The 25,762-nt window shown below is 42.3% G+C and overlaps 1 protein-coding gene across 4 annotated transcripts in view; it reads left to right on the top strand.

Annotated features, from left to right (window-relative positions):
* The window catches only part of LOC142296261 (uncharacterized), a 321,619-nt gene that overhangs the window by 178,265 nt on the left and 117,592 nt on the right, over positions 1-25,762 (top strand). For all 4 annotated transcript variants that reach the window (XM_075339645.1, XM_075339664.1, XM_075339635.1 and 1 more), the window contains one exon: positions 2,955-3,002. In XM_075339645.1, coding sequence (XP_075195760.1) covers positions 2,955-3,002 — 48 coding nt within the window. The remainder of the gene's footprint in view (positions 1-2,954; positions 3,003-25,762) is intronic.

Below are 25,762 nucleotides of genomic sequence, written 5' to 3'. Positions count from 1 at the left end.
CAGAATATGGGGGGCATGCTCAGAGAATGTATCCCTCATTTTCTGGAAGAGCAAGCTCTCCATGTGAACAGTGTGGGTGCAGTGATCTGAGAATACTGCACTCACACTGCCCCGGTCTAACTGAGGGCAGTGTGACCTGCAGTAACCTCATTCCAGAATATGAGGGGCACACTCAGAGAACATATCCCCCATTTTCTAAAACAGCAGGCCCTCCATGTGAAGAGTGTGGCTGCAAATTACTGCACTTACGCTCCCCAGTACAGCAGTATGAGCTGTAAAAAGCTCAGCGTCCCTGCTTGAAAGGAGCTGGCTGACAGCTGTTGTCTGCGCATGTGGCCTCTATCTTTTCAGAAGGAGGAGGAAGCAACAGCAGGTATCGGGGAAGACCGGGGAAGACCAGGGGGTGACCTGACAGGACATGGGGACGACTTTTCTGTCGCATGTGACATGTCACATGCTACAGAAATGAGAGGAGGATGATGAATGCGGTAGGGGTGCTGGTCATGTGCGCCACCATCTTGGAAGATCGTGAGAGAGTTGGAGGTTGGGGGGGCACTTTGACAACACCGGGGGACTAGAGGGTACCCTGGGAGGAGATTTATCTCCCATCTGACATGTTTGATCACGCCAGGTGGGAGATAAATAATTTTTTACCGGCGCTGTCATTTACTGTAATGTGATCATCGGTATACGGTGTATACCAATGATCATGTGACTGGGGACCGGAAAAAAGGCCCGAATCATGATCTCCAGGGTCTCAGGTACCACTGGTAGCTGAAACCCCAGAGATTTTCTGACGCAGGGGAACGCTATTCACTTTTTTCTGACCACCGTTTTAAGATGCCGATGTGGCATAAGTACCCTATTCTACCGCCATTTTAATCCTTACGGCCGTCATAAAGGGGTTAAATATGCTAAGGCCACATGCACCCGTGAGTTTTTTTTTTACCTTAGTACAAGTCAAAACCAGAAGTAGGAAAAAATGCCGAAGTGGTGCCCATGTTTTCATTATACTTTTTCTCTGATTGTTCCACTTCTGGTTTTGTCTTACAAATACTGAGGTAAAAAACTCACCAAATACTGAGGCAAAATCTCACCAAATACTAAGGTTCACCAAATACTGAGGTAAAAAAACTCACCAAATAATGAGATAAAAAAAACTCACCAAATACTGAGGTAAAAAACTCACCAAATACTGAGGTAAAAAACTCACCAAATGCTGAGGTAAAAAACTTACCAAATACTGAGGAAAAAAATGAATCAATTACACAATACGTGCACGTAACCTAACAGGCATCATATACTGCAAAGTCATATCAAATATCTATGGATGCTGGATTTACTACTTTTTGGACATCCTCTATGGTACTAACTCTCCTGCATGATTATTTTGCACCTTCTGAACTCATCATGGCCAACAATTAGGAAGGTGAGCAAATTTTTTCTTTGTTTTGAGAAGTATTTCAGTTTATTATATCAATTTAAGTAAAAAAAAACTACAACTCTTCTGTGGTTAAAAATATTGTGTTATGTTAAAAAAAAATTGAAAAATAAAAACATTAACTGCACCCCAAAATGAAAATGAAATCACTATTTAGTGCTAAAATTGTGACTCTCAAAATATGGCAACACAAACTGAAATATTTTTTAAAACTTTGTTTTTTTTATTGAGCAAAAGTTGTAAAGCATAGGAAAATTAAAATCAATCTGGTATTGCAGAGTAATTTTAAAGTTAAACTGGAAAGTTAACATCACATGTTATTTCTACATGGCAATGCAAGTGTTAAAACGGTATATCCAAAAGCAAAAGTTGTGAAATTGCTGTGGCTTTCCATTCCCACCTTGTCACACAAGTAAAAAACGTACACCCCCAAAAAATGATGTTATTATACTTTAACAAAAATCAAATCGTACCCACAGAACACTGTGTTAATGGAAAAATAAAAAAAAAATATTTTTCTTTGGTTAAAAAAATAAGTACCGTAAATACATCATTGTGTATGTTCAGTGACAACCTGCCCCCAATACATTAGATAGATGACAGCTGTGTGCATCTGTTAATATTTCATGATAACCACCCAATAAAATAATATCACATTTCTACACTATTTTATTATCAGTCAGATGTCAACAAACATATGATCTAGCTACAACGGCACCCTCCACCTATGTATACTTAATATACAGCAAATGTCCACAGACCTTAAGGGTACGTGCCCATGATCAGTGCTTGCAGCATTTTGGATGCAGCATGTATTCGCTGTGTCCAAAACACTGCATCGTACAGTACAAGCACAGTGGATGGGATGACTACAATATGCCCATTGTGTGTGTACAACCCGCAGCGAAAACTGACCTGTGGTGCCGCTTTCTGAGCCGCAAACATGTCAATTCTTTGCTGTGGAGTCGTAAACGTCCTTTGTAGGGAGAACACAAACGAGAGATCGCATCACACCGACACCTCTTCGTGGGCACGAGCAGCTGCGGTCTCCTGCGTTCTCCTGTGGAAGAGACTCATGGACCTGCAGGTCAGGACCCACAACATACAGGACACAGCGGGTCCTGATCGTCGGCACGTACCCTAATTCTGTTACTGTCTGTGTTAAAAACAGATCACACATAGATCCAAAGTTCCCCTGTTAGTGAATAAGCTATTTTTCACATGAACCTCAGATCTGGTGCTCTATAAATAAATAAATAATAATAATCTGTGAGAAAAAACACTGAAGTATGCTCTAGCCTGGTCCAAATTACAGACCAGCCTCATAAATGTAGATAGTGAGCAGCTCCTGCAATTTGTAGATTGACTGGCATGAGCTATAAGGACTGCCATGTCTTCATAACTTTAAAAAAAACCAAAACAAAACAGGAAAAGCTGACAAGCTTTTAACAAAATGAAGGACAACCCAAAGAATTAAATTGTAGTTTAATTTATTTAATTTATCTTCTTACAGACTGATGGACAAGCAAGTACGAAATTAGAGAAGGTGCATGAAATAGAGGTAAGTACGTGTTGACCCTTATGATTCACAAAAGAAATAAAACCTCAAAAATATTTACAACCTCAATTACAAAAAAGTAGAGACGCTGCGGAAAAATGTAAAAAACACAAGAATGCAATGATTTGGAAATCACATATATCCATAATTTCTATGAGCATCTTTGCTTCTGAGAGACTCTGCCTCTCTATCATGTTCTTTATTTACATTGTTATGTAACTTAGTTGAACATTGACTCTCCGGCTGTTCTTCATTAGTACCATTTGCTTTTGAATCCACTAATTTCTACATAAGCTATTTTTTTTTTTAATTAAGTATAAAAATATCTAACTTTTAACTTTTGATCTGAGTTCTATGTTCTGTTGTAAAAAAAAAATATGGCTGTACGAGGTTTCCAAATCATTGCATTAAATAGCCACTGGGTTAAATACACAGATTAACAGTTCAGGACAGCAGTATTGCGCAATAGGGTCACCATATGCGAGAAAAATTCTTTAAAATTTAACTTTTAATTAAATTATTCATAAAAATGAGGATAATCCTCACTGACAAACAAACAAACAATACAAGAATAGGTTTGGCCCCTCCTACTTTTCAAGAGTTCAATGCAAACCACAAGTAGATTATTACCGCTAATATAAAGTGGAACTTTTTGCCCATGAATCAGGTGCCAGTTTCATAAAGTCCACTGATAAATAAAGAATTGGAATTATCTCACCAAATTCTGATATACCACATATTAAATTCGAATGGGTTCAGGCATCCTCCTGGCGGAACCTCATGATTATGAAATTGTACCTCCCAACGCGTTTCGTTAGAAAAGCAAACTCATCAGGGGAGCTTATAATTGTGGCAATTACACTTCAGATCTCATAAAAAATGAGTCCAAAAAGTTCATCATATGCAAAGATCATACACTCAAAACAGGAGTCATATGATGAACTTTTTGGACTAGGTACAATTTCATAATCATGAGGTTCCGCCAGGAGGATGCCTGAACCCATTCGAATTTAATATGTGGTATATCAGAATTTGGTGAGATAATTCCAATTCTTTATTTATCAGTGGACTTTATGAAACTGGCACCTGATTCATGGGCAAAAAGTTCCACTTTATATTAGCGGTAATAATCTACTTGTGGTTTGCATTGAACTCTTGAAAAGTAGGAGGGGCCAAACCTATTCTTGTATTGTTTGTTTGTTTGTCAGTGAGGATTATCCTCATTTTTATGAATAATTTAATTAAAAGTTAAATTTTAAAGAATTTTTCTCGCATATGGTGACCCTATTTCCAAATCATTGCACTTTTATTTTCTTTACATTTTATACAGCATTCCAACTTTATGGGAATTGGGATTGTACTTTCTATGGAATATGTTTAAAAAAAAACGTTTTGTGTTTTCCTTCCTTCTTAGAACAGGCAAATTATCACCAAATCATTCTGTGCTCAAAAAAGTTCTGTGGCTGAACATTTTTTTGTGTTAAATAGGTCAACCAGGTGAGGTTTTGTTTGAGTTATGTTATGCAGGAAAGTTAGTCATGGCTATTTATGCCCAGTAGTCAAGAGTGATATGCTTAAAAAAAAACCCAAAATTTTCAAGAGAATCAAGTGATAAACTAGCACTCTGTATCCTTCATTCTCAGGATAAGTGGTTGGCCTAGAGGTTGTACCCCAGCATCACTATTAGTGATAGTATGTTTTAGGCTGGAGTCACACGATTGTATGGAGGTACCAAGCATACATATTAGGTATTCTTAAGTGGTAAAAAAAAAATTTGTAAATTCTTTAAAAAATGTTTTTGCTTGTTTCATCATTTTCCAAGACCCATAATGTTTTCATTTTTTGGACAATGGGGCTGATCGTGTTTTTTAAAATACCATTTTGGGGTAGATATTATGATTTGATTCTCCTTATTACATTTTTGGGGGTGTTACAATAACTAAAACAATGTGATGTTATGATTTTTTTTTTTTATCTACAGCACTTACTGATCGGGTTAATTCATTTTATATTTTTAGATATAAGACTTTTTGGACATGGAAATATCACAAATGTAAAAAAAAAAATACAGTTGAAACCAGAAGTTTACATACACTATCTAAAAAGACACATATGCATGTTTTTCTCACTATGTGACATGAAATCAGAATAAACCTTTCCCGTTTTAGGTCAATTAACATTACAAAGATTATTTATATTTGACAAATTCCAGAATAATGAGAGAGAATGATTTAAGGCATTTTTATTACTTTCTGCAAAGTCAAAAGTTTACATACAGTAAGAGTATTATGGTGTTAAACAATATGGGACAGCCCACATGATGATGTCATGTCTTTGGAAGCTTCTGATATGTTTATTGGTAACATCTGAGTTAATTAAATACACACCTGCAGATGTATTTTAATGCACACCTGAAACACATTGCTTCTTTGTGTAGCAGCATGGGAAAGTCAAAAGAAATCAGCCAAGATGTCAGGAAGAGAATTGTGGACTTGCACAAGTCTGGTTTATCCTTGGTAGCAATTTCCAGATACCTGAAAGTGCCTCGTTTATCTGTACAAACAATTATACGCAAGTACAAACAAGATGGGAATTACCGTTCAGAAAGGAGATGGGTTCTGTGTTCCAGAGATGAACATGCATTGGTCAGACATGTGCATATTAACCCAAAAACAAAATCAAAAGACCTTGTGAAGATGCTGGCGGAAGCTGGTAAGATTGTGTCATTATTCACAGTGAATCGAGTACTGCATCAACGATGGCTGAAAGGCCACTCTGCCAGGAAAAAGCCATTACTAATAAAGAAACATAAAAAAGCCAGATTATTGTTTGCAAATGCACACATGAACACAGACTTTAATTTTTGTAGCCATGTCCTGTAGTCTGATGAAACTAAAATTGAACTGTTTAGCCATAATGATCTTCGTTACGTTTGTGTCACAGCTGTGTCACGGTTGACAGACAGTCCTGTGGTGTCTAACAATAGAAGGTCACAGCGTTTGGCTGCGCAAAATGCTCCCTGACTTTCTATTATACGTGCTCTTAGTATTCAATACACTAGGTATTTCATCTGCTGGGTTTCATCCTTTTCCTTTTAGGTCCCTGGGGAGCTCCTCTTCCTTTCAGCTGCTAATCATTTGTATTTCCTCTCAGGTTTAAATACTCTCATTTTCTCTGGACTTGTGCTGGTGATATTCGGTTCCTTCACAAACTTTGGATGCAAGCAGGCGGCTTGCACTCATCTGTAGGATTGTTGTTGCTCTTTGCTGAACTTCTTCCTGAGGCATCTGGAGATACGTAGTTCATGGGCTTACCCATGTGTGTCCTCCATGTGTCTTCTTTAAAGTTTAATGGGGTTGATGAAGAGCTCATCCCACCCATTCCCGGTCTAGGGCCCAGCTCTAGGGTCATTCTAGGGTTAGTTATCCAGCTCAGCGTATATGCAAACCTATCTAAGGTGGTAAGGGACCTCAGGGGGCCAGTAGTAGCTTTGGTCAGGGGTCACCATCTCTCCTTTCCCTAGACACAGGGTTTCCCTCCCCCATACCTAGCATGACAGTTTGGAGGAAAAAGGGAGCAGCTTTGAAGCCTAAGAACACCATCCCAACTGTGAAACACAGGGTGGCAGCATCATGTTGTAGGGTTGTTTTGCTGCAGGATGGACTGGGGCACTTCACAAGATAGATGGTATCATGAGGAAAGAAGATTAAGTGGCAATACTGAAGCAACATCGCAAGACATCAGCCAAGAACTTAAAGCTTGTGCAGAAATGAGTCTTCCAAATGGACAATGACCCGGAGCATACTAACAAACTGGTTACAAAGTGGCTTAAGGATAACAAAGTCAATATTTTGGAGTGGCTATCACAAAGCTCTGATCTCAATCCTATGTAAAATTTATGGACAAAGCTGAAAAGGCAGGTGCGATCAAGGCAACCTACAAACATGGCTCAGTTACACCAGATCTGTCAGGAGGAATGGGCCCAATTGTGAGAAGCTTGTGGAAGGATATTCAAAATGTTTGACCCAAGTCATAGAGTTTAAGAGCAATGGTACCAAATACTAATGAGATGTATGTAAACTTTTGACTTTGCAGAAAGTAATAAAAATGCTTTAAAACATTATCATTATTCTGGCATTTGGCAAATATAAATAATTTTGGTAATCCTAATTGACCTGAAACAGGAAAGGTTTATTCTGATTTCATGTCAAATTGTGAGAAAAACATGCAGATGTGTCTTTAGATAGTGCATGTAAATGTCTGGTTTCAACTGTATAAAAAATGAATAAGGTTAAGTGGACCGCAGTACTAGATCCAGCAACAAGAGGTTGTGGGTTCCCTCCGGTTATAGTTAGATTTCCATGTGTTTAGGCGTTATAGGCTAAAGCTCCTAGCCAGCTAGGAAGGGGAGTAGTGTTAGGTTATGTAGGAAAGAGGGAATTCAACATTTTGTCAGAGTTGAGTAGTGAAATTTAATGTGAAAGGAGTAGCTGAGGAGAGTAATACCAATCTAACAGGGGAAGATGTGATGATGCAGCAGCAAAGGACATCAGTGTGGGAATCCCTAGAAAGCAACTGTATGTCAACTGTATTTTATAATTTGTAATGGGGAAAATAGGGGCAATTAGAACGTTCAGATTTGTTTTATTTTTTTCATATTGTTAAATACATTTTTAATTCATTTTTTACTGCATTTCCTAGCCCCCTACATCTAATTGCTTTTGACTTCATACAACAATACCTCAGTATTGCTGTGCATAGCAAAAAATGGTCTTCAATGGAGCACCATCATGACAGGCACAAATGTCTTCAGTAGACTTTCAGCTGTGATAGAAACTTATTGGCACCCTGCGATCATGTTACAAGAAAGCTGATGGGTGCTTTGAATGGTGCACCCCCAGGGCAGAAGCTGTAGATGCCTCTGTCAGAGGACACACTGACATAGTCACAGCTGAGAGCGGTGAAGTCAGGGAGGGACATTTAACAGGTTGACAGTAGAATGCAGAGCTCCACTTTACTAACAACTGGTAGAGACAGTCGGTTAAATAACATAGCCATACTATGCCTGGAACGATATGGCCTATGGCAAGGGCGTACATAGAAATCATGGGGCCCCATAGCAGAATTTCTAATTGCGCCCCCCCCCTAAATTATTATTAATAATAATATATAAAAATATTCAGCTGGCACACAGAGCATATTTCACAACTTTACAGCCCTTACCAAATCATTTTCCTCCTATTGAAGCCCCTAGATTCCCCTTTCATTGCAGCCATAAAATATGATTGCAACAAAAGTGCCCCACAAACACAGTCAGTATCTTACATCAGTATTTGTAGCCAAATCCTGGAGTGGGTGATCAATACAGAAGTGGTGCCAGTGTTTCTATTATACTTTACCTCTGATTGTTTCACTCCTGGTTTTGGCTATAAATACTGAGGTAAAAATGTCACCAAATACTCAACATGTGCACGGGGCTTTAGAAGAGAATAATGGGCCTCAGATAATCCTCCATATAGTAAAATGAAGAGGCGATTACTTGTTTTCACCAGACAACCTCTGTAAGTGCATATGTGTTACAGTGTAATAATTACAGGACAGGGAGGGGTTAAACATTCAAGTATTTAATCTCTATTGGAAATAAAGAATCTTTCCCATATGGATATCAGAGAGAAAAAGTGACCTCCATACACAACACAATCCACTATACCAAGACCAATAATACCACATACAAGGGGGAAATACCGCCACACCATGATCAGACAACATATTACCACCACATAGTGACCGAATACACCCACATACAAGAGAGAAATACTGTCACACCGTGACCAGACAACATATTACCACCACATAGTGACCAAATACAACCATATACAAAGGAAGAAATATTGCAACACTATGACCAGATTACATAGTGACCGAATAATACCACATACAAGGGAGAAATACCGCCACACTGTGACTAAACCACATGGTGACCAAATAATACCACATACAAAAGAGAAATATGACCATATCATGACCAGACCACATATTAACACGACATAGTGACCGAATACAACTACATACAAGGGTCAAATACTAACATGCCATGACCAGACCACATAGTGACAGAATAATACTACAATAATGATCATGAATAAAAACCACAATAATAATAACACTAATATTACCATCAGTGCCCTTATATACAGGAGCTCTGTATATAGTGTCAGTGTACAGGTAATACAGTGATCACCAGTGCATTATACACAGAAGCTCTGTATATAGTGTATGTGTATAGTGTACAGGTAATATAGTGATCACCGTGACATACACAGGAATTCTGTATATAGCGTACAGCTAATACAGTGATCACTGGTGACTTTATAGACAGGAGATCTGTATATAGGTAATACAGTGATCACCAGTGGCATTACACACAGGAGTTCTGTATATAGTGTATAGTGTGTGTGTGTGTACATGTAATACACTACATAAGCAAGGATGATTGACCTTAGGGAGATCAACATCCAGCACCACGGAGACACCATCACGCATTTCTCAACGCAGTGATTCTAGAACAAGGCCCCCTGGGAAAATATGCAAAACAGGACTGCCACGGAAACACCATCATATGTCTCAACGCTGGCAGGAAACTAGCCAGGTCTTTCACCGGGAAGGAACAACCACGGGAAGGGGAAGTCCTGTTTTGCATATTTTCCCAGGGGGCCTTGTTCTGACCGCCATCACTTCTTCCAGCCAGAAAATGCCTCTGCAGAAAATAACATTAATTAATTAATAAGTCACCTATAGCTGATCACTGCCAGGGCACATACCACACTGTTTCCCCAATTTCTGCACTACATCAGACTTTTGTTCCCACCATGGAAGATAGTATCCTAAAAAATAATCTATATTTCATCAGTAATAATGTCCCCACTATTTGCCAGCATAAACCAATAATGTATGTTCCTCACTCTGGCCCCATATAGTAATTATGTCCCCCATCCTGGCCCCCGGTATTTATTAATGTCTCCAATCCTAGCCTCCTTTATTTAATAATGTCTACCTTCCTGGCCCCCTATATTTAATAATGTCTCCCAACCTGGCCTCCTATGTTCCTCCATCACAGGCCTCTAAACTCTCCCATCCTGGGCCCCTATGTTCCTCCATCCCAGACCCCTAAACTACCCCATCCTGGGCCCCTATGTTCCTCCATCCCAGGACCCTAAACTGCACCATCCTGGGCCGCTATGTTACTCCATCCCAGGACCCTAAACTGCCCCGTGTGGTCAAATGGCCACCCCACCCATCCTTGGCCACACGATGACTTCAGAGCGAGACGCATAGCAGCGATGTTTAAAGATGTGATGTAGGCCCACATACATGCATACACATGCAGACAGGCATAGACTGACACATGCATGCAAACATGCACACATACGAAGATGCACTGACATGCAAACGTATGTAGACACACATACAGTACATGCACACACGCTTACATACATAGACAAACAGATATACAAAGACAGACAAATGCATGCAAATGCCCACAGACATGAACACTCATGCAGACAAGCACACACACTCATACATACGTAAACACACAGGCATGAACACACAAAGACATGCACTCAGACTTGCATATGCAGAAACAGAAATGCGCACATACACACATATACGCTTATATACGTAGACACACACACAAACAGGCACACGTACACATAGGCAGGCACACAAATATGCACACACTCAGAAAAATTTACTTACATGCAGACAGGTGCACGTAGACACACATGCACATATTCACATAGACACACACATGAACGCAGACATACACACATACATAATCATGCAAACAGAGGCACACACATGCACAAGAATGCAGCCAGTCACATGCATGCACACAGACACACGCACACATATGCAGACATGCACAAGAATGCAGCCAGGCACATACACGCACACGGACACACACAAACATATGTAGACATGCAGAAGGGCAAATACATACAAAGACATGCACACACACAGATGTAGACACAGGCACAAGCCTGCACACACTGTATGTGGTGTGTGTATGTGGAGTGTATGCGGTGTATATGTACGTTGACACACAATGTAGGCACATACATGCACAAGTGGAGGTTCTGCATTTTGAGACCTGTGTGAGAATAGTTTGAACGGTGATGCAGGAGGAGGAAGAAGCAGCAGATGTAGTTGATTTGGCAGCCTGTGGTTGGGTATGCCCGTAGTTCACATTTTAGCGCAGTAAAATTCCCACAGTAATGCATGTTGGTTGCACATATACCGGTTCATGCATGTAGTAGTCAAATTATTTGAATTTGTGCTTCTTCTTGTGAACTGCAGACCCACGACCGCTTTACTGCAATAAGATTTCCACAGTAATGCATGTTGGTTGCGCATATATATCGGTTCATGCATGTAGTAGTCAATTTATTTGAATTTTTGCTTCTTCCTGCGAACTGCAGACCCATGACCGCTTCAGGTCACAGGCAGAGTTGTGTGTGAGGATGCAGAGCTTTACATGGTTGCATCACTATGTGTTTGTGCGGGAATCGCCAATGTAACATCCTCGTATTCCTTCTCCTCATCTGCTGAGCTACTCAGCTGCATGCCTCTGGGCTCACACCAAGTGGAATCTAGAACTTCCTCATAATGCTCTATGTTGTCTCACCCATCTTCCTGACCTGACATCACAGGACAGTATGCATGCGTCTCAGTTATCTGAGTCTCATCATCATAACCTCCACCCCCGAGAGTTAATGTCAGTTGACGAGTGTCGGGATCCTGCTCAGACCCTACTTTGTCTGGCCAGGATCCAACTGACAAAGATTTTGGGCATCGGTGGAGATGCTTTCCTCCTCTTCAGTCTGCGAATCTTTGGACCTCTGATGCCGGTGGAATAGAATGTGTGACAAATCTCCAAACAGTCAGTTTGCTGGTTGGAGATTTGTGATGTGGGAGGAAACAAGTGTAATTGAGGTGGCACCTCTGAGGAATGAATTGTGTGTATGCTGAGGAGCATGAAGAGAAGGAGAGGACACTTGATGCAGCGCTTGCCATCCACTCTAGCACATGCTGTTTATCAGCTCATTTCGAAGTTGAAGCGATGTGTGGCTGCCAAAGAAATCTAGTTGAGTAGGCTGTCCAGTAATGGAAGTTGTTCTCATTTTTCTTGGAATAGGGATGTGCTAGTGTTTGCTCACTAGAGCTTTGACGAACAGAACTTCTCACACGTACACCTTGAGCACGTCAACCTATTTACTCTTCCACCACAACCTCATTGTGATTTACCACTCATGATTGATGTACCCTTCCCCTTTCAAATACATATTCCACAACCTTACAGCCACACCTCACAGTCACCTGTGAACCTATCAGCAAAAGATAAATTATTTATTTCCTGCCTGAGTAGGTAATATTATGAAGGTACTAAAAAGTACCATTAAGTACAAATGTGGCTCAATGCATAATTTGGAGCAGATGCTGAAAAGTGCCAAGATCTTTTTACATAGTTTACTAGCAAATGTACATCAGGCACTACTAACTAACAATACCTAGAACTGTGATCGAGTGCATAATTTTAAGCAGACAATGAAAACTGCCAAGACCTTTTTACCTAGTTCACTAGCAAATTGACAGCAGGCAGTACTAACTAACAATACCTAGAAATGTGATTGACTGGCTAATTGGGAGCAGGCAGTAATAAGTAGCAATACCTATTTAGATCGTACATTGGCTACTCTTTAGCAGGCACTGACAAGTACTATTTCTATCATTAATTGCCGATTTGTGGCACACAGCTTTCCCTACACTGCACGTCCCTATTCTACACTATCGCTCTCCTATCTATCTCAACTACCTATCATTAAACCTCTAGCTAAGGTGTTTTCTGCACAGTGATTGGCTGCAGGAACATCCACATATAAAGTTAAGGAAAAAAAATGGTGCCCGATGCGTCTGGCTCCTCCCGAGTCTCGTCCCCCTCCCCTCATGAAACACATCCCCCCATTCATCATACAGCACCACAATACTATCCCAAAGCATAACATGTTATTAGAAAAGCATTTTTTCAAACACAATCAGTGATCAAACAAAATTGAACATTGTCGACTTTTGGGGAAAGTGCTTGGGTTACTAAGCCTGAACTAAACAGGCTAAGACTTTCACAAATTTGAAACTGGCAAACCTTTATAAAAGAGGTTCACTAACCTTTATTAGTAAGTAAAAAACACAATTAGTAATGGGGGGTCTCATAGTCCCCTCCCCATTACTAACCACGGGTTTGGGAACAGCTGTGATTTTTTTTGAAGAGCCACAGCTTTACATGTGAAAAAGGAGCATACATAGACTAGTACAATAATAGTGAACAATTTAAGGAATAGATTGGTACAGGAGGAGAGAGAAGACCCTGCCCATGAGGACTCACAATCCAGTAAGCCACTTTCAGGACGCTAGTGATTTCACAAATTAACTTTTAACGAGGCATTTGTTCATTGCAAGCCATTTCAGGTGATTACCTGATGAGGCTGTTTGTGAAAATGTCAAGGGTGTGAAAAACTGTCACCAGAAAAAAGAGGACTATGCTTAAAGTGAACCTATCAGCAAAAATATTTATACGTGTGTGTGTTTGAAAGAGATACTGGCTTTAAAAGCAGTTAATATCTATCTAAAATCTCTTGATTTATATACTTAATTTTCAATGGAAGCAAGCTGCCATCTTGTGGATGGCATGGCCCCTCATTGATCCCTCTGCACTATGCATTCATCTATCTGCATGCGTAGGAAGAAAAAAGGAGGCACAATGCTGCTGGCAGCAATGTTATTTTATTAGTGTGTGCAATGCCTCAGTGCACTGCTTCAGTGTCCATCACTGCTACACTGGTCTCTGCTCTGATGGGCAAGTTCTTACATCGATCACCGCCGAGGTCAGTATAAAAGTCATGAACACTTCAAGTAGTGTCTAAGGGCTCATGCGCACGTTGCTTATTTTTTAGCGTTTCTGCAGCGTTTTGAGCAGCAGCATCAAATTGTCAAAATTCATGCATGCTGTTTCCCCAGCAAAGTCTATGATAATCCTGCAAAATCCGTGTGCACGTTCCTTTTTTAAACGCAGCGTTTTGATTGTCAAAAATTTGACAAAATCTCTGCGTTTAAAAAAGTAACATGTCACTTCTTTTGTCCGTTTTAGCAGTGTTCTACACCCATTGAAATCAATGAGTTGGAGAAAAATGCTTCCAAAATGCTAAGCAGTGCGTTTGCACTGCATTTTTGTTGCAATCCGCATGTTTTTTTAACATAAAAAACACAGTTCTTTCGGTCTCTCTCTCTCTCTCTGTCCATGTCGGTCTCTCTCTCCCACCCCTCTCTCATACTCACCAATCCACGATCACCAGCGCGTCGCTGCACGGCTGTCACAAAGCTCCGGTGGCTTCTCCTCTTTTGAAAATGCTGGCCGTTCATTAATCCAACTTGTATTCCCTGCTTCCCCCGCCCACCGACACCTATTATTGGTTGCAGTCAGACACGCCACCACGCTGAGTGACAGCTGTCTCACTGCAACCAATCACAGCCGCCGGTGGGTGTGTCCATATCGATCAGTAAAAAAAAAAAATAAATAAAAAAAACGACGTGCGGTCCCCCCCAATTTGGATACCAGCCGGGTAAAGCCACATGGCTGAAGTCTGGTATTCTCAGGATGGGGAGCTCCATGTTATGTCGAGCCCCCCACCCTAACAATATCAGCCAGCAGCCGCCCGGAATTGCCGCATCCATTAGATGCGACAGTCCCGGTACTCTTCCGGCTCATCCTGAATTGCCCTGCTGCGGTGGCAAATAGGGTAATAAGGAGTTAATAGCAGCACCCCATAGCTGCCACTAAGTCCTAGGTTAATCATGGCAGGCGTCTCCCCGAGATACCTTCCATGATTAACCTGTAAGTTAAAGAAAATAAACACACATCCAAAAAATCGGAGAACACTGCCGCTCCTGTGAGCTCCATGCAGCAACTGAAGTGATCAGCTGTGCTGTCACAGAGGTTACTTGTGGCTACCGCTCTCAGGTGGAGGACTTCAGCTGTGGCCGCGAGTAACCAGAGTGAAAGCACAGCTGATCACGCGGCTCACTGCAGTCACTCAGGGGATTTGCGATCACAGGTGAGTCCTTCACATGTGACCGCAAATCAGGCTGCGTCACAGAGAGAGAGACGAGTGATGTCAGTGAACTCGGGTGAAGCTCTGACGTCACTGCTGCGGACTCCTGTGTCCTGGCACTGACCTCGGAGGTTCATCTGAGTTCAAAACAGCACACAGAGACAGAGCCGCGGGATGACAATGAAGTTGGGGGCAGTTCATCCGAGTTCATTCTCATTGCCCGCCTCTGTCTGTGTCTGTTGTCAGCGGGCATGTAGCAGAGCTGAATTGCCAGGGGACCGCACTGACAAAAGTGCATCCAAAACACATGTAAAATGCATGCAAAATGCATCCAAAATACATGCGTTTTGGATGCATTCTTTTTGTCAACACGCAGCGTCAAGTCTGCCAGAGGGTGCATTTATTTCTGCACTGGCCAGGACACAACGTGCGTATGAGCCCTTACAATAATTTGCTGGATCTCTTGAGATCTCGATACTTCGTTTCGCCCTTTACTGATTAGATTAATTTATTTTATATTTTAATAAATCGGGTATTTCTGAATGTGGCGATACCAAATATATGTATTTTTTATATTTTTATGGCAAAAGATGGGTGATTTGAAATGTGTTTTTTATTTTTTTCATATTTTTTAAAACTTTTTTTTTCACTTTTTATTGTTTTTACTAGTCCTCTTAGGAGACTTAAAGCTAATATAGCCCAATCACCTGTGCTGTACAGAGTTGTGCTTCAGCACAACTGCTCTCTTCCTATGAGCGCCCCACAATCAAAGGGAGTGACACCTTACAGTATGTTCTGGGACACCATAGGTCATTAAGGGGTTAATTGCTATGTCTGCAGCCTTATAAACGAATTATGAGAATGCTGTTTAAACCCTTAACGACCGCGGGCTATACTGGTACGTCCTAAGGCTAGGTTCGCACACTGCGTCTTTTTGACGCTGCGTTTTTGTGCGTTTTTGGCCGCTAAAAACGCACAAAAACGCACCTGCGTCGAAAAAACGCATCAAAAAACGCATGCGTTTTTGCCGCGATTTGGTGCGTTTTTGGCTGCGTTTTGCTGCGTTTTTGATCTCTGCGTTTTGCTGCGTTTTTCCAATGCATTGCATGGGGGGAAAACGCAGAAAAACGCAGGAAAGAACTGACATGTCCATTTTTTTTTTTAACTCAAAAACGCAGGTAAAAAAAACAGATGTGTGTGGACAGCAAAAATGAAAACTCATAGACTTTGCTGGGGAAGCAAAGTCCTGCAGTTTTGAGGCCAAAAACGCACCCGAAAAACGCGCAAAAACGCCGCGATAAACGCACTGTGCGCACATAGCCTAAACCATCAAGGGGTAAGCACCTCTGGCTGCTGCAGGCAGCCAGCGATGATTCCTGCACATCTCAGCTGATTTTAACAGCTGACAGGGGTGCCACACAGGTTCTGTGATCCACCCGTGCCTGTTAACCCCTTAAATCGTGCAGCCAAAATGTGACAGGGTGATTTAAATCCCCGCCGCAGTAAACATGCACTCACCTGCCGCCATCGCAAGTCACGTGATGTGATCACACGGTTGCCATGGTAGCACAGGGTCATGTGATGAATCCTGAAATTATCATGATTCACTTCCTGTAAGAGCCTTCTAAGTGCTGCCTGTTATAGATGAGCATTTCTCTTGTTCTGAGCAGTGCAGCTCTGATCAAGAGAAATGCACAAGCGATCAGATTGCTGATCCTTATAGTCCCCTAGGGGGACTAGTAAAATAAAAAAAAGTTGAAAAAAAACAAAAAACCTAAAAGTTCAAATCAACCCCCTTTCGCCCCATTGAAAATGAAAGGATTGAAAAAATAAAAAATATACACACAGTTGGTATCGCCACATTCAGAAATTCCCAATCTTTCAAAATATAAAATCAATTAATCTGATCAGTAAACGGCATAGTGGCAAAAAAATTCCAACCACCAAAACTACGTTTTTTGGTTGCCGCAATTTGTGCGCAAAATGCAATAACAGGCGATCAAAATGTAGGTAGCAAAAATGGTACCATTACAAATGGCAGCTTGAGCTGCAAAAAATATGCCATCAATGAGCCATAGATCCTGAAAAAAGTTAATGCTGCATATTCCGAAAAATGGCGCAAAATGTGTGCCACTTTTTTGGACAAGATTCTGATTTTTTTTAACTCCTTAGATAAAACTAAACCTATACATGTTTGGTGTCTACAAACTCATAACAACCTGAGGCATCACACTGACACATTGGTTTTACCATATAGTAAACATGGTGAATAAAATATCCGCAAAACAATCATGCAATCACACTTGTTTTTGCAATTTTTCCGCACTTGGAATTGTTTTGCCATTTTCCAGTACATTATATGGTAAAACGTATGGTTTCATATAAAAGTACAACTTGTCCTGCAAAAAACAAACTCTCAGATGGCAAGATTGATGGAAAAGTAAAAAAGTTACGGCTCTTGGAAGACTGGGAAAAAAAAAACCCCAGAAAAATGCAAAATCGCCGGGGGTGAAGGGGTAAAAGGGTTTATCTAGAGTTTAGAAGTTATCCTTTTCCATGAGACAGGGATAACTTACCATTTGCTGAGGGTTCGACTGTTGGTAACCCCACAAATTTCAAGAACCAGGACTCTTAAACACCTGTGTAGATGGAGCTAAGTTCGATCATGTGTACATCCACTCAATCACAAAGAATCTACAGATATCTGGTTCTCAGGATCGTTAGGGGTCCCAGCGATAAGACACCCAAAAACTCCCACCCACAATTAATCCGCTATTCCATGGATATAGGACAGCTTATACAACACCTGGCAAAAATTATGGAATCACCTGGCTCTGAGGATGTTCATTCAGTTGTTTACTTGTGTTTAAAAAAGCAGATCATAGACATGGCACAAAGCTAAAGTAATTTCAAATGTAAACTTTCTGGCTTTAAGAAACAATAAATAAAAATCATGAAAACATAACATGCTAGCCAGTAACAGTTACTTTACAAGACTAAACAGGGGTAAAAATTATGGAATCACTCAATTATGAGGAAAAAATTATGGAATCACCCTGTAAATTTTCCTTCCCAAAACTAACACCTACATCAAATAAGATCTGCTCGTTAGTCTGCATCTAAAAAGGAGTGATCACACCTTGGAGAGCTGTTGCACCAAGTGTACTGACATGAATCATGGCTCCAACACGAGAGATGTCAATTGAAACAAAGGAGAGGATTATAAAACTCTTAAAAGAGGGTAAATCATCATGCAATGTTGGTTGTTCACAGTCAGCTGTGTCTAAAATCTGGACCAAAGACAAACAACATGGGAAGATTGTTAAAGGCAAACATACTGCTAGACCAAGAAAGACATCAAAGCGTCAAGACAGGAAACTTAAAGCAATATGTCTTCAAAACAGGAAATGCACAACAAAACAAATGAGCTACGAATGGGAGGAAACTGGAGTCAATGTCTGTGACCAAACTATAAGAAACCGTCTAAAGGAAATGGGATTTACATACAGAAAAGCTAAACAATAAAAAGATGACTGCCTGAAGAGAACATGTAAACTTCCACAGTCATTGATGATATGGGGCTGCATGTCAGGTCAAGGCACTGGGGAAATGGCTGTCATTACATCTTCAATAAATGCCCAAGTTTACATTGAAGTTTTGGACACTTTTCTTATCCTATCAATTGAAATGATGTTTGGGGATGATGAAATCATTTATCAAGATGATAATACAACCTGCCATAGAGCAAAAACTGTGAAAACATTCCTTGAAAGAAGACACATAAGGTCAATGACATGGTCTGGAAATAGTCCAGATCTGAATCCAATTGAATATCTTTGGTGGAAGTTGAAGAAAATGGTCCATGACAAGGCTCCAACCTGCAAAGCTGATCTGGCAACAGCAATCAGAGAAAGTTGCAGCCAGATTGATGAAGACTACTTTTTGTCACTCATTAAGTCCATGCCTCAGAGACTGCAAGCTGTTATAAAAGCTAGAGGTGGTGCAACAAAATACTAGTGATGTATTGGAGTGTTCTTTTGTTTGTTTTTCATGATTCCATACTTTTTTCCTCATAATTGAGTGATTCCATAATTGTTCCCCCTGTTTGGTCTTGAAGAGTAACAGTTACTGTCTAGCACATTATGTTTTCATGATTTTTTTTTTAGTGTTTCTTAAAGCCAGAAAGTTGACATTTGAGATGACTTTAGTTTTGTGCCATGTCTGTGATCTGCTCTTTTTAAACAAAAGTAAGCAACTGAATGAACATCCTCAGAGCCAGGTGACTCCATAATTTTTGCCAGGGGTTGTGAACTTGAGACAACCCAATTAACCTCTTAAAGACCAGGCGATTTTTTTTTTTGTTTTTCAACTTTAATTTTTTATTTTCCTTATTCCAAGAGCCATAACTTTAAAATATTTCTGTCAATATAGCCATGTGAGGGCTTGTATTTTGCGGGATAAGTTGTACTTTTGATATTATCCATTTTATCATATGATATAATGGAAAGCAAGAAAAAAGTTTCAAGTGTAGAGAAAAAGCAACAATAAATGGAATTCTGCAATTATTTTTAAATCAAATACAGAAACCTCAACATTTAGAACCAGAGGCAATAGTGCTGAGAGACGGTCACAAAGGACCACCACCCCAGACTGCACTACTCAGAGATACATGTATACACAAGAGGACAAGGAGTATATGTGCAAAAAATGGACGATTTTATTAGGTATGAAAAAACCACAATAGACAATTAAAAACATGATAAAACATCACCAAAATAAATCATCTGGGGGAATATACAGATTGTTACACGGACAGAATTGTTACACAGACAGGGATGGTCTCAGGAAAACCACCAAAGATACTCAGGATTACCCATAAATCCTATGAATAAATCGGTCACAGTGTGATTAATTACATAGGCCCACCCTATATATATATATATGTATATATCTATATATATAATTGCCTTATTCTGTCTGTCTGTCTGTCTTGCTCCAAAATTCCGTCGTTACCGTGACAAGCGTATCATTGGCCGCTCGCCCAGGCTCCGCCCCCACACGGATTGGCCTCTCACCCCGGCCCCCTGCACGCATTGGCAACTTGGCCACGCCCCGCCCCTCACGCATTGCACGCTCACTCTGGCCCCGCACGCATTCCCCGAACCGACTCGGAGCCCCGACTCCCAGGTGAGTGCTGTACCCCCGGGAGCCCACACCAGCGTACGCCGGCAACCCAGCCGACACATACCCTCGCATTGCTGGGGTTGCCGGCGTACGCTGGTGTGGGCTCCCGTGCGTGCGGGGGCGGGGTACGCTGGTAACCATGGTACACATCGGGTAATATTGTGTAGCATGGTTACCAGCGTATGCCAGCTCCCTGCCCATTCAGATCGTTGGTCTCCCGCTGTCACAGGCTGATGCGTGCTGCACAGTAGGAGACCAACAAGTGACCCAGCACTGTCTCTTTGAATACTTACCTAATGTGTACCATGCTTACTAGCATACCCCGACTCCCGGCACACGTACGCTGATAACAATGATACACATCAGGTAACTATGGAAACTGCTTTGCATAGTTGCCCCTCGGCCACGCACCACGCTCGGCCATGCCCCCCACTCGGCCTCTGCCCCGCTTGGCCACGCCCCCCACACGCTACCCCTTTGACCACGCCCCCCACACGCTTCCCCGCTCGGCCACGCCCCCACTCTGCCCCCGCTCGGCCACGCCTCCCCCACGCTCGGCCACGCTCCCCCGCTCGGCTACGCCCCCATGATTGGCCACGGCCCCCACACTCTGCCCCATTGGCCATGCCCCCCACACTCTGCCCCCCCTCGGCCACGCCCCCCACACTCTGCCCCCCTCGGCCACGCCCCCATACTCTACCCCCTCGGCCATGCCCCCACACGCTCGGCCACGCCCCCACACGCTCGGCCACGCCTCCCCGCTTGGCCACATCTGCCCCTCTGGGCCACGCCCCCCACACACATTGGGCACCTATACACCTCCTATTATCCTCATCTCCCCCAGGTCTACTCTTCTTATTATACTCCTCACCTCCAGGACTACTCCTCCTATTATACTCCTCACCTCCAGGACTACTCCTCCTATTATACTCCTCACCTCCAGAACTACTCCTCCTATTATACTCCTCACCTCCAGGATTACTCCTCCTATTATACTCCTCACCTCCAGGACTACTCCTCCTATAATACTCCTCTCCCCCAGGACTACTCCTCATATTATCCTCCTCTCCCCCCAGGACTACGCCTCCTCTTATTATCTTCCTCTCCCCCCAGGACTACTCCTCCTATTATTCTCCTCTACCCCCAGGACTACTCCTCCTATTATACTCCTCTCCCCCCAGGACTACTCCACCTATTATCCTCCTCTCCCCCCAGGACTACTCCTCCTATTATCCTGCTCTCCCCCAGGACTACTCCTCCTATTATACTCCTCTGCCCCCAGGACTACTTCTATTATACTCCTCTCACCCCAGGACTACTCCTCCTATTATACTCCTCTCCCCCCAGGACTATTCCACCTATTATCCTCCTCTCCCCCCAGGACTACTCCTCCTATTATACTCCTCTGCCCCCAGGACTACTTCTATTATCCTCCTTTCTCCCCAGGACTACTCCTCATATTATCCTGCTCTCCCCACAGGACTACTCCTCCTATTATCCTCCTCTCCCCCCAGGACTACTCCACCTATTATCCTCCTCTCCCCCAAGGACTACTCCTCCTATTATACTCCTCTCCCCCCAGGACTACTGCTCCTATTATACTCCTCTCCCCCCAGGACTACTTCTATTATACTCCTCTCACCCCAGGACTAGTCCTCCTATTATCCTCCTTTCTCCCCAGGACTTTTCCTCCTATTATCCTCCTCTCCCCCCCAGGACTACTACTCCTATTATTCTTCTCTCCCCCCAGGAATACTCCTCCTATTAGACTCCTCACCCCCAGGACGACTACTCCTATTATCCTCCTCTCCCCCCAGGAATACTCCTCCTATTAGACTCCTCTCCCCCCAGGACTACTCCTCCTATTATCCTCCTTTCTCCCCAGGACTACTCCTCCTATTATCCTGCTCTCCCCCCAGGACTACGTCTATTATACGCCTCTCACCCCAGGACTATTCCTCCTATTATCCTCCTCTCCCCCCAGGACTACTCCTCCTGTTATCCTGCTCTCCCCACAGGACTACTCCTCCTATTATCCTCCTCTCACCCCAGGACTACTCCTCCTATTATTCTCCCCCCCCCCCGGAATACTCCTCCTATTAGACTCCTCTCCCCCCAGGACTACTCCTCCTAGTAGACTCCTCACCCCCAGGACTACTCCTCCTATTATCCTCCTCTCCCCCAGGACTACTCCTCCTATTATCTTCCTCTCTCCCCAGGACTACTCCTCCTATTATCCTCCTCTCCCCCAGGACTACTCCTCCTATTATCCTCCTCTCCCCCCAGGACTACTCCTCCTATTATCTTCCTCTCTCCCCAGGACTACTCCTCCTATTATCCTCCTCTCCCCCAGGACTACTCCTCCTATTATACTCCTCTCCCCCAGGACTATTCCCCCTATTATACTCCTCTCCCCCCAGGACTACTCCCCCTATTATACTCCTCTCCCTCCAGGACTACTCCTCCAACACACACACACACACACACACACTGCACAAAACATACCTCCCCCAAAAAACACACACACCCACACAAACCATGCAACACATACAGCACCACACACACACACACAATGCTGCAGACACACAGCGCTCCACAAACAACACAACACACACATCGCAACACACACACACACACACACACACACACACACACACACAACACTGCAGACACACAGTGCTCTACAAACAATGCAACACACAAACAACACCACTCTCACACACCCCCACACCCAGACAACACCCAGAACATTTACAGCGCACTACACAAATACTTGGCAACTACAGACAACATCTATATATATATATATATATATATAACAAAAATCATAGCGTAACTACACAATAAATTCTAGAATGCCTGATGCGTTAGAATCAGGCCACCTTCTAGTATATATATATATATATATATATATATATATATATATATCTGGCAAAAATTAAGAGACCACTGCACATTTTTATAAAAATCAGCTTCACTACATGTCTGACAGCCATTCCATTCCAGTGTCAGTTGAACTCCAACCAGGGTACAGACCGGCAGAGGGTGAAAGCGACTCTCCACTGGCCACGATGACCGTCATCTTATTTGAATGTCACTCAGCAACCACAGGATGACATCAAGTGACCTACAAAAGGAATGGCAAATGGCAGTGGGGGTCAAGTGCACGGCAAGAACAGTTCGTAACAGGCTCCTAGAGGCAGGGCTCAAGTCATGTAAAGCTAGAAAAAAGCTATTCATCAATGAGAAGCAAAGGAGAGCAGGCTGAAGTTTGCCAATGACCATGTGGATTGGACCATAGAAAACTGGAGTAAGGTAATCTTCTCTGATGAGTCTAATTTTCAGCTTTGCGCAACACCTGGTCATCTAATGGTTAGACAGAGACCTGGAGAGGCATACAAGCCACAGTGTCTTGCACCCACTGTGAAATTTTGTGGAGGATTGGTGATGATCTGGGGATGCTTCAGCAAGGCTGGAATTTGGCAGATTAAACTCTGCAAAGGACGTATGAATCAAGCCGCATACAAGGTTATCCTGTAAAAACAGTTGCCTCCTTCTGCTCAGGCAATGTTTCCCAAATCTGAGGACTGTTTTTTCCAGCAGGACAATGTGCCATGCCACACAGCTAGGTCAATCAATATGTGGATTAAGAACCATCACATCAAAACCCTGTGATGGCCAGCCCAATCTCCAGACCTGAACCCCATTGAAAACCTCTGGAATGTAATCAAAAGGAAGATGGATAGTCACAAGCCATCAAACAAAGAAGAAAGTTAAATTTTTGCACCAGGAGTGGCATAAGGTCACCCAAAAGCAGTGTGAAAGACTGGTGGAAAGCATGCCAAGATGCATGAAAGCTGTGATTAAAAATCATGGTTATTCCACAAAATATTGATTTCAGAACATTTCCTGAGTTAAAACATTAGTATTGTTGTTTCTAAATGATTATGAACTTGTTTTCTTTGCATTATTTGTCTGAAAGCAATGCATTTTTTTGTTATTTTGACCATTTCTCATTTTCAGAAAATAAATACAAAATGTATTGCTTGGAAATTCTGAGACATGTTGTCAGTAGTTTATAGAATAAAAGAACAATTAACATTTCACTCAAAAATATACCTATAAAAAGAAAAATCAGAAAAACTGAAAATTTTGCAGTGGTCTCTTAATTTTTTTTTAGAACGCTATATATTCAAGTGCATCTCAATAAATTAGAATATCCGCAAAAAGTTAATTTATTTCAGTGATTCAATACAATATGGGAAACACATATATTATATAGATTCATTACAAAAAGAGTGATCCCTTTCAAGTGTTTATTTCTGTTAATATTGATGATTATGGCTTACAGCCAATGAAAACCCAAAGGTCATTATCTCAGAAAATTAGAATAATTACCACAAAACACCTGCAATGGCTTCCTAAGCATTTAAAATGGTCCCTTAGTCTGATTGAGTAGGCTACACAATCATGGGAAAGACTTCTGACTTGACAGATGTCCAGAAGGCAAATCACTCACACACTCCACAAGGAGGGCAAGCCACAAAAGGTCATTACTAAAGAAGCTGGCTGTTCACAGAGTGATGTATCAAGCATATTAATGGAAGTTGAGTGGAGGGAAAAAGTGTGGTAGAAAAAGGTGCACAAGCAATCGGGATAACAGCAACCTTGATAGGATTGTTAAGAAAAGGCCATTCGAGAATTTGGGGAAGACTTACAAAGAGTGGACTGCTGCTGGAGTCAGTGTTTCAAGAGCCACCACATACAGACGTATCCAGACATGGGTTGCAAGTGTCTTATTTCTTCTGTCAAGCCACTCATGACCAATAGACAACACCAGAAGTGTTTTACCTGGGCGAAGAAGAGAAAGAACTAGAAAACAAAACAGTGTCAGCTCACCTGTATAAGGACTTCCCCGAGGTGGAGCACAGACAACACCCTGTTAAGGGGGCTTTACACGCAGTGACATCGCTAGCGATGTCGCTCATGAAAGCACCCGCCCCCGTCGTTTGTGCGTTACGGGCAAATCGCTGCCCGTGGTGCACAATATCACTAGGAGCCGTCACACGAACTTACCTGCCTAACGACGTTGTTGTGGCTGCTGAACTTCCTCTTTTCTAAGGGGGTGGTTCGTGTGGTGCCACAGTGACGTCACACGGCAGGCGTCCAATAGAAGCGGAGGTGCGGAGAGTAGCCGAATGAAAGTCACGCCCATCTCGTTGCCGGAGGACACAGGTATGGTGTTGTTCGTTGTTCCTTGGATGTCACACGTAGCGATGTGTGCTGCCTCAGCAACGACGAACAACCTGCGTACTGCACCATCAACGATATTTGGGATTTGAACGACGTGTCAACGATGAACGATTAGGTGAGTATTTTGGATCGTTAGCGGTCGCTCTTACTTGTCACACGCAA

Source organism: Anomaloglossus baeobatrachus, chromosome 1, assembly GCF_048569485.1.
Source record: "Anomaloglossus baeobatrachus isolate aAnoBae1 chromosome 1, aAnoBae1.hap1, whole genome shotgun sequence".
NCBI lineage: Eukaryota > Metazoa > Chordata > Amphibia > Anura > Aromobatidae > Anomaloglossus > Anomaloglossus baeobatrachus.
The sequence above is the reverse complement of the archived record's forward strand: the minus strand, read 5'-3'. Positions and strand labels throughout refer to the sequence as shown.